Here is a 10753-nt window from a genome sequence, read left to right as displayed (position 1 = left end):
GAGGGGAGGAGGAGAGGAGGTGGTGGTGGAGGAGAGGAGGTGGTGGTGATGGTGGTGGAGGAGGAGAAGGAGGACAAGAAGAAGAAGAAGAAGAAGAAAAAGAAGAGAGGAGAAGAATATTAATATCAATATGCCAATGCTAGATTAAGTAGGTGGGCAGCTAAACTAATTGCATTTCTCCTGGGAGAGGGAGAAGAAATTGCAGGTATGATAGAGGATACCACCAGTGAGGAAGAGGGTTTCCAGTGAGATATCTGGTAATGGTGGTGGGTGAAGAGAGAGATATCTGGCGTTGGTGGAGGGAGAAGAGAGATAAATATCCGGTATTGGTGGTGGTATTGGTGGTGGTGTTGGTGGAAATGGACGGGCATGCCACGAACAAGCAAGGGTTAATTTAGAGAGATGGTACAAAAAATATGTAGTTAACTTGAGAACACAGGAGGGAAGAAGAGATTCCGTTTAGAAAATTACATGAAGAATTAAGGAGGAATGAAGGCTGAGAGAGAGAGAGAGAGACAGAGAGAGAAAGAGAGAGAGAGATTTAGGAAGTTATATATTGAAGGATCAATTTAAATAATTAGCTTATGAAAGTAGATATTAATGAATAAATAATATATAAATAAATAAATGTAAATAATAATACATATTAAAAGTGTTAATGGTGAATGAATGGATGAAAGGATTGAAAGACGAGAGAATATCTTACCTTAGCAATGCATGACTGGGCGTCCAAGAACAATTTAAGTTGAGATTGCATGACAAACAAGGAGGAATTATGTGGGTTAAGTGTTTTATAGATATGCTACGACCAGAAGTGAACATTATGGAGGATGCTTTCTTCCTTCCTGGGCTGGAGACAATAGCAATGATAGTAGCAGAGAAATAGCACAAGGAGCCATAGTGAGTGGGAAGAAATAAGAAAATAGTATGAAAAATAGGAAAAATATTTAGCCAACATGAAGCCCAGAGAGGACAAGCAAGGGTTAATTTAGAGAGATGGTACAAAATATATGTAGTCAACTTGAGAACATAGGAGGGAAGAAGAGATTCCATTTAGAAAATTACATGAAAAATTAAGGAGGAATGAAGGCTGAGAGAGATTTAGGAAGTTATATACTGAAGGGTCAATTTAAATAATTAGCTTACGAAAGTAGATATTAATGAATAAATAATACATAAATAAATAAACGTAAATAATAATACGTGGTAAAAGTGTTAATGGTGAATGGATGAGTGAAAAGGTCAAAAGATGAGAGAATATATATACTTATATACATGCATATATAGATATACATCCAGCCTGGAGTAGAACCTCTTCATTGGTAATATAGTTTTCCCATTGAATCCTCAAGGATAGATACAAATAATTGTATGTCTCTGCAAATCAGAGAGAAATGTTCATGATCCCAGATTTGGAAACACTTGATTTTAGTTGTTAAGTTCTCGGTATTAATTTTCAGTAATGAATAAACTGTGGATTTTCTCTATATCTAGGTTTAAGATGTTCTTGGATTCCATACCCTCATCATGTTCATCTGGAGAATGAACCAACCTACTGTGAACAATGTGACTTAAATAAATGCATGGAAACTTGTGAAAAGTTGGAGAATTGTTCTATGATAACAGTTAACCATGACAAGGGTTTATGTGAACTGTACCCCATGGTACCACTATCAGTTGAATCTAGTTGTTGTGATAGCTATGTCAAGTCTTGTCCTGAAGCTACTGAACAAAATGGTAAGTGTGATAAAATAATTTATTGTTTCAATGAGAGAGTTTTTTGGTGGTGTTGTTGTGTGTGTGTGTGGGGGGGGGAGTTTATAAAAATATTTCTTGATCAAAATATTTTAGTTTCAACTAGAATATACCATTGAATGTGTCATGAAGACATTGAAATCTTTAAGACATTGGAATAGCAAATGTATAATGATGAAGATAATGATGATGATGACAGATGCAAGAGCAGTTTATGATAAACTGTGTTAAAATATGAAAGATTTTTCAGAAAAGTGGGTCAGAGTTACACATCTTTTATAGAAAGAAAATGTTGGCAAGTTATTGCTGTTGCTGATTCAGTTATGGTCAACTCTGATCACACAAATCTATAATTAAAGATATTCCAGTATTGACCATCATGTTATTCTAGGCTTATCTAGTAATTCATTTTAAAATGTGTTCTTATTTGTTTAAAATGATAACTGGGATTTGAAGGAGACTTAGCTATTATTTCTAGCTAAATGATCAATCACATAGAAGTTGATAAGGAAGTGTTTCTTGCTGTGTAATCACATCAATAATTTACTTATTGATTATCTCCTAGATAATCAATAAGTACCAATTTTAGAGAAAAACGGTTTACCTAATGGGACTAGAAACCCTGCATCTATCACTTACTGGTCAACAGCATTACCTATTACACTATACAATATCCCGCATTCCATCTCCCTAAGTTAGGTACTGTCAATTGCTTCTACTTTTTGAACTATATTACCTTTATCTCCTTAAGGTAATTCATCAGTCATGTAATGCTGGCAGGATAGGTTATTCAATTAATGTTCAACATAGGTGTTTGGTTGTAAATCCTTTGTTTTTCTTTTGCTTCAAAGGTTCATCTGATTTGTTGTCACATGATGCAGTATTAACGGCTACCGATGAATATCAGAGTATCTATTCCCCATTGTATCCAAATATGCCGCCTGGTAATATGGAAAAGACATGGCTATTAACAGCTACTTTTGGGGATGTTGTTACTCTTCAGGTAAGATATTTATTTACTCTTTTTAAAATTTTGTTAGAAATTAGTGCAAGCCGCCATGATCTTTGCAGGATCTTGAAGATTGGGGGAGGGAACAGTTAGAGAAAGAGACCACAACTCATAGGGTTACTCCTGTGAGAATAAGCATATATATAAAGGTACAGAGTTATTTCCAGACTGGGGACATGGTTTAATTACTTGCTACAGAATGGATTCTCTAGAAAGTCCTCAAGTCTCAGGTGGTGTTGTTAAACAAGTTAAAAGATCTAATCACCACAAAGCTTATAACAGAGAGATTTAGCCAGTACACTGGTCATGACCTGGTGTTTTACAAACAAAGTTTCCTGTTGATATTTGTTCTGCACTGAGCTACACAGACACTCCCATGTCAATCTTACTATCAAACATGCAGTGAACCTGTGACCAATGATGCTTTGCTCAGAAATTACTACATAAAAATAGCTAAAGAAATAAGTATATTGCTGCATCATCGTTTAACGTCCATTTTCCATGCTGGCATAGGTTGGATAGTTTGACTGAGATCTGGAAAGCCAGCAGTCTGATCTGGCAATGTTTCCCACATCTGGATGCCCATCCTAACGCAACCACACCAAGAGTGTAGTGGATGCTTTTTACATGCCACTGGCACAGGAGTCAGTCAGGCAGCCCTGGTATCGATCACATTCGGATAGTGCTATTTATGTGCTACTGGTACAGGAGCCAGTCAGGGGGCACTGGCATCGGCCACATTTGGATGGTGCGTTTTACATGTCACCGGCACAAGAACCAGTCAGGTGGCCCTAGCGTTGATCATGTTTGGATAGTGCTTTTAACATGCCACCAGTCTGATCAATAAGTATCTGGACTGTTGCCATTGTAATGAAGCTAAAGCATGCAGAGTGAAGCTGCTTGGTACAGATTGACCTTAAACTTTGTTGTGCATATGCACTAAGTTTTATCATTCTAGCTCACTTCTGCTGTTTACAGTAGTGCTTGGAAGGAAGGTGTGTAACATGTGATTGTCGCACTGACCGTGACAGAGAAACTTGAGCTGAGAATCTGAATAGAAGTTTGTCAAAAGCTTGGTGATACCTGCTCAGAGGCCTATGTGAAGTTTTCAAAAGATATTTGAGGACAGATTTATGTTTATAAAAAAACAGACATATAATAACAGATAATAACTTTATTTATCAAAAAATGCTATGAGGATAAAAATAAACCTTCTATTCTATAATGTCATTCAATAAAGCCACCTTCAGCTTCAACAACTCCTTCTATATTAGATCTAAATAATCTACATGCTGGAATCAAGTATTCCTGGTTCATTTTAGACATTACTCTGACTATGGCAGATTTCAAAGAATCTCTGGTATTATGGGCATGTTCATTGACCTCTCTCTCAAAAATTCTCCATATCTAATAGTCCAATGGATTGAGATCTGGGGAATTAGAAGGTCAATTGTTAGGGGTTATGTGATCATGAAAATTTTCAGCCATCCATTCCTGTGTTACTAGAACCATGTGTGATAGTGCAGTGTCTTACTGAAATACATATGGTCTTCCATTGCACACACTGTCTATCCAGGGCTTAACAATTATTTCCAGGACCTCAATGTAGGTGGTAAAATTAACTCTAAGGCCTCGTGGGAAAAAGTAAGGTAGCATCACATGTCCTTCATTGCTGATAACCTCTAAACCCATAACAGCTGCAGGAAATTTTGTATGCATAACACTTGGAACTTCTGAATGGTCTGCACATAACCATCTATCATTTCTTCTATTAACTTTTTGATCTTGGTTGAAGTTTTTCTCATTTGAGAAAAGCCAAATCAAATCTTCTGCTGGATTTTTCAGTTTAAGAGCCTTTTAGATCTGATGTAATGATTTTCTTTTGCCTTTTCTGACAAATTAACCTTTCCTCATCATATAAGACTTGTATCTGATGTTTTTATGGACAAAATTTCTGACTGTTCCTTCTGACACAGAGATTTATTGCAATTGAAGCATGGACTTTCTAGCATTGTAATCAATGGTCTGTTGAACTTACTGGATAAATTCAGGTGTTCTGATGATTTCAGAGCATGTAGAGACTATTGTTAAACAATGTGCTTTTTTAATCTTTAGCATTGGGGTGCTCTATCATTGCCAGACTCAGCTGACTGGAAACAATAATAAAAAAGCAAAAGAGCATTTTCCCTTAAATATGCATGTGATTTATCAAGAAATTCATCAGATCTGAATGTATTTCATGAAATCATGAAAATTACATAAGACTATTTGTACTTGGGACTTCCTTAAGTTCTGTAAGACTATGGACATGTACCTGAAGAGTACAAGTTTGGGCTGGGTTTTTATATGGAAGATCAACAGTTGCCCAGGCATGCAAGTGTTTCCTATCCACATTACCAATAGTGTCCAATGGAAAAACAACAGCTGACAAAAACTTGGCATTAGTGTCACTGGAGGTATTGCTGTCAGAACTCAAAGATACAGAAGTGAAGCTGTGTGGCACTTTGGACAAGTGTCTTCTACTACAGCCTTGGACTAACCAAAACCTTATGAGTGGATTTGGTAGACAGAAACTGAAGGAAACCCGTCATATGTGTATACATATATGTGTGTGAGTGTATGTTTGTGCATGTGTGTGTTTGTCCCCTGCTACTGCTTGATGACTGGTGTTAGTGTTTATATCCACGTAACTTAGTGGTTCGCTAGAAGAGACTAATAGTATAAGAGCCAGGCTTATAAAAACAAAATAAGTACTGGAGTCAATTCATTCAACTAAAAATTCTTCAAGGCAGTGCCCCAGCATGACCATAGTCTAATGACTGAAACAAGTAAAAGATAAAATACATCCAATACTCCAACAATTCTGCCAATCTACTATCCTTGTTTGGAACTTTATTTAATTGACCATCCCAAAAGATGAAAGGTAAAGGTAAAGGATTTGAACTCAAAGTGGAGAGAGCTCAAACAAATACTACAAGGAATTCTACTCAACACTCTGACAAGCCTCTCAATTGCATTTAAAACTATTCCTTTATTCTTTTATTTATTGCAATCCTTTGACTGTAGCCAAGTTTAGGTAACCCTTTGAAAGGTTTAGCAGATAAAAATCAAACCCAATACATATTCTTTTTCTTAAGTATGATACTTATTTTATCAGTTTCTTTTGTTGAACTGCTAATTTACTGGAGCATAAACAAACCAGCACTGGTTGTCAAGTAGTAGTGAGACACAGACACACACATATTTACACACACACACACACACACACACACACACACACATGTAATGACAGGCTTTCACACAGCTTCCATCTACCAAATTCAATTCACTCACAATGGATTGGTTGGCCCAGGGTTATAGCTGAAGACATTTGCCCATCATGAAGTAGGACTGAATTCAAACCCACATGGTTGCAAAACAGACTTCTTAATCACACAGCCAAAACCATTCAGATATATATTTTAAAACTTTTTCCAATTTTTGAAAATGTCAATTTAAAAAAAAATTATTTGTAAGATTGACAAAATAAAATTTTTGTATTTATTTTGATTAGTTCCAAGATTTGATGTTGAGTATTGAAGACGAACTTATTGTGTATAATGGAGAATCTGATCTATCACAAATTCATGTAAAAATTCCAAATGCAGCTTATCAATACTCAACACCCATTATCTCCACTACAAATACTATGTATATAAAATACAACACTGGAATCTTTCCCAACAAAAGTCGTGGATTTCTTGCTAAATTCAGAAAAGGTAAGTTTCATTAACCCCTTCAGCATTCAGATTACTCTGCCAAATGTAATGCTTATTTATTCACTTTGTTTTGAGTTAATCATGCATTATCTTGCAACTTTGAAATTGCAATGATACGATTGTGTATTTTTAGAATGACATTGTAGGGTAAGTGTAAGAAGCCAGTTTCTGGCCGCTTAAATGGTAGTTTGAACATAAAAAGGATAGAATATTTGGGCTGGATATGGCCAGTTTGAATACTAAAGGGTTAAATTAGATAATGATGAATTTCAACTTTTTTCAAAAGGACTGAAGTATATGCCCACACCAATAGTCAACCATCATGAGAAAGTGAGTAATATCTAAAAATTCTATTGAATATTACAATTGTTTGAGTTTGTTGTTAATAAAAATAGCATTATTGATGAATCCCAGTTAAAAAAGAAAAGAAGAAATAGTCTTCCCAACCAGTACATTGGTATCCTTTCCAAATTCCCTTTTAAACGAAGCAAAAGTGTCAGACCAAATATTGGTTTCAAATATTGGCATAAGACCAATAATTTCAGGGAAGGTAGGTAAGTTGATTACATCAACTCCAATGCTTGACTGGTACTTATCTTATTGACCCTGAAAGGATGAAAGGGAAAGTTGACCTTGGCAGGATTTGAACTCAGAATGTAAAGACAGGTGAAATACCACTAGGCATTTTACCCAGCATGCTAACGATTCTGCCAGTATATTACCAAATATTAGACATTTCCAAAACAATGATACAGCAAGTATTAAAGAAGCAGATAAAAGTAATGCTACTATCGTAATGGATGTTGAACATTGTTGGGACTTAACTGAAGGTCAGTTGAAGGATACATTTTATTCTGAAATGTCTACAAATATTAATCTGAATTTGAATATAATTTCATTTAAAATGTTTAATACTGGACGTCTGTTTGTAGTATTAGATATTTCTCAACATCTGACTGTAGCAAAATTCTCTATCGGTAACTCTGCTTGGTTAAAATGTTTCTATGGATATCAATTGTGTTCCTCATTCATCAAACCATGATGTACAAGCGGTATGCTGATTGATTCAAGTAGTGTTCATAAGTTTCATCTTTCTGGTGCCTACTGGAAAGTATTTAAAGGAAAAATTCAGTCATTCTATTACAGTTGTCAAATATACCCAATCACATGTATATATTTGTCAATCAAATTCCAATCTAGTCTAATTTTCACATTTACTGTCTGTTAATGCCACTACATAAAGATTTACCTAAAGATTGTTGCAAAGCATGAAAATACTTGTAAAATTGCAAAAAAAAACAAAACAAAAAAAATGTGAAAATTTGACTAGATTGGAATTTGATTGACAAATATATACATGTGATTGGGTATATGCTTGTGTGTGCATACATGTAAGTATGTGTACGTGTGTGTGTGTGTGTTTACAGTTATATGTTACATATAAGAATATACATATATTTATATATATGCATATGTACACAGATAAACATGTGAATGTGTGTGTATCTGAGAGAGAGACTATGTGTGGTAAGAAGCTTGCTTCCCAACCACATGGTTCCGAGTTCACTTCCACTGCATGGCACCTTTGGCAAGTGTCTTCTACTATAGCCTTGGCCTGACCAAAGCCTTATGAGTAGATTTGGTAGACAGAAACTGAAAGAAGCTTGTCATATAAATACATATATATATGTATATATATATATATATATATATATATATATGTGTGTGTGTGTATATATGTGTGTGTGTGTGTGTGTGTGTGTATATATGTGTGTGTGTGTATCTATTCATGCATGTATGTCTTTGTGTCTGTGTTTGTCTACCCCCACCCACTGTTGCTTGACAGCCAATAGAATAAGTATTAGGCTTAAAAAGAATAAGTCTTGGAGTCAGTTTCTTTGGCTAAAACCTTTTAAGGCGGTGCTCCAGTATGGTTGCAGTCAAATAACTGAAACATGTAAAAAAATATAAGAATATATATATATATAAGTGATGTTTTTCATCTATAATTTACCACATCTTATGAAACCTTGAAATAAAACTAAAAACCCCTTTTGAAACAAACTGCTAATATTTTTTTCTTTGATTCCAGGTTGTACTTTCAAAGTTGATTCTAATTTTGGATACATTAGTTCACCTGGTTATGGCACTGCATTTTCTTACCCTTCTAATGTAGTCTGTGAATGGGAAATTGCCCCAAAGTCAACTTCGAGATATTTAAAACTTGAATTCTCACCAACATTTGGTTTGGAAAATGACAAAGATTTTCTTGAGGTAATTTTATTTAAGATAGTCCCACTGTTTACAGAAACATTAATTTTTGCCTGATTACGGATAATTAATATGATAAATGTAATGAATGCTGCTGTTTAAGATTATGATGATGATGATGATGATGACAATAATGATAATAGACAATAAAAATAATGGTTGTCATCATGATGCTTTTTCTCTAGCTTTCACCTTCTCTTTATAATGATGATGATGACCGTTACCAACATCGCCTACCTGGCACTTGTGCCAGTGCTATGTGAAAAGACATTCGAGCGAGTTCGTTGCCAGTGCTGATGGACTGGATCCTGTGCAGGTGGCACGTAAAATACACCATTTCGAGCGTGGCCGTTGCCAGTACCTCTTGACTGGCCTTCGTGCCAGTGGCACATAAAAGCACCCACTACACTCTCTGAGTGGTTGGGGTTAGGAAGGACATCCAGCTGTAGAAACTCTGCCAAATCAGATTGGAGCCTGGTGTAGCCATCTAGTTTCACCAGTCCTCAGTCAAATCGTCCAACCCATGCTAGCATGGAAAGCGGACAAAAACGATGATGATGATGATGATGATTATGATGATAGGAATCACCATCATCATCATGTGTACATGTTTTGTGAGGCTCTGTGCATGTGTGCGTGAGTGCATGTGCAAATATGCATATGTACCTGCATGTCTTTGTTAGCCATTGTTGTCTATGCCACCTATGAATAAAATGACTATCATCATCACCATCATTGTCAAATTTATCAATCATCATCATCGTTGTTGCCATCCCACTTCTCATGAACATCATAGGAGTAGTAGCAGCAGTAATATCATTCTTATCTTCATCTTTGTTTCAATGTCTATTGCTGTTTTGGTTGTTGCTGATGTGTAGTATCATCTTTTATCGTTTACTTGTATCAGTCAGTAGACTGTGGCCATACTGGGGCACTTCCTTGAAAAATTTTTAATCGAATGAATCAATACCAGTACTTATCTTTTGTTAAACCTAGTACTTATTCTATCAGTCTCTTTTGCTGAACTACTATGTTATGGAGATGTAAACAAACCAACACTAAGTGTCAAGCAGTACTGGATGACAAGCAAAGACACATCACACACAGATAGATTTACGATGGGCTTCTTTCAGTTTCCATTTACTAAATACATGCACAAGGCTTTGGTTGGACTAAGGCTATCGTAGAATACACTTGCTCAAGGTGCCACACAGTAGGACTGAACCCAGAGCCATGTGGTTAGGAAGCAAGCTTCTTACCACACAGCCATGCCTGCACCTATCACGTTGACATTGATTTTGTAAATCTACAAGCAAAGGTATTCTACTTCAGACTACTTTCTTTATTATTTTTTAAGCTATATTGTATCCAATGCCATACCTTATTATGCAATAGCTCCTCAATTTGAGGAAAATTGCATTTCTTTTGCTATTTCTAGCAAGGTACAGATATAGCTAAGTGGTTAATAAGTTTGTTTCACAACCACATGAGTTCAGGTTCAGTCACATTGGACAAATATCTTCTATTACTGTCCCTTGTTGACCAAAACCTTTTGACTAGATTTCAGATGGAAACTGAAAGAAGCCCATCGTATATGTAAATGGTTGACTAATGCCTTCTGAATGAATTTGGTACAGTGGAAACTATATGTGTGTGTGTGTGTGTGTGTGTGTGTGTGTGTGTGTGTGTGTGTGCATGTGTAAAAACTTAATACTTTGAGAAGCTGTGTTGGTTGTAGCTTAGCAGTGCAGCAAAAAAAGACTGTCTAAATAAACATCAGACTTAAAAAAAAAGGTTCTAGAGTTGATTTCAAGATAGTGCCCCAGCATGGTCACATTCAATTTGACAGATTACTCTGTCAAATTCAATGCTTTTTCATTCACATTATTTTTAATTAATCATGCATTATTTTATAGCTTTGAAATTTTGATGATGTGATTGTATATTTTACAACAGCATT

General features: G+C 35.6%; 1 protein-coding gene across 3 annotated transcripts in view; it reads left to right on the top strand.

The window, feature by feature from the left end:
* Positions 1–10753, top strand: part of LOC106881248 (uncharacterized) — a 276422-nt gene that overhangs the window by 100485 nt on the left and 165184 nt on the right. For all 3 annotated transcript variants that reach the window (XR_008264114.1, XM_052967796.1, XM_052967797.1), the window contains exons 9-12: positions 1495–1737; positions 2607–2758; positions 6318–6522; positions 8615–8796. Coding sequence is in view for 2 of the 3 variants with exons in the window: in XM_052967796.1 (XP_052823756.1) it covers positions 1495–1737; positions 2607–2758; positions 6318–6522; positions 8615–8796 (782 nt within the window). In the remaining variant the exon portion in view is untranslated. The remainder of the gene's footprint in view (positions 1–1494; positions 1738–2606; positions 2759–6317; positions 6523–8614; positions 8797–10753) is intronic.

The sequence above is a fragment of the Octopus bimaculoides genome, chromosome 5 (assembly GCF_001194135.2).
Source record: "Octopus bimaculoides isolate UCB-OBI-ISO-001 chromosome 5, ASM119413v2, whole genome shotgun sequence".
Taxonomy (NCBI): Eukaryota; Metazoa; Mollusca; class Cephalopoda; order Octopoda; family Octopodidae; genus Octopus; species Octopus bimaculoides.
The sequence above is the reverse complement of the archived record's forward strand: the minus strand, read 5'-3'. Positions and strand labels throughout refer to the sequence as shown.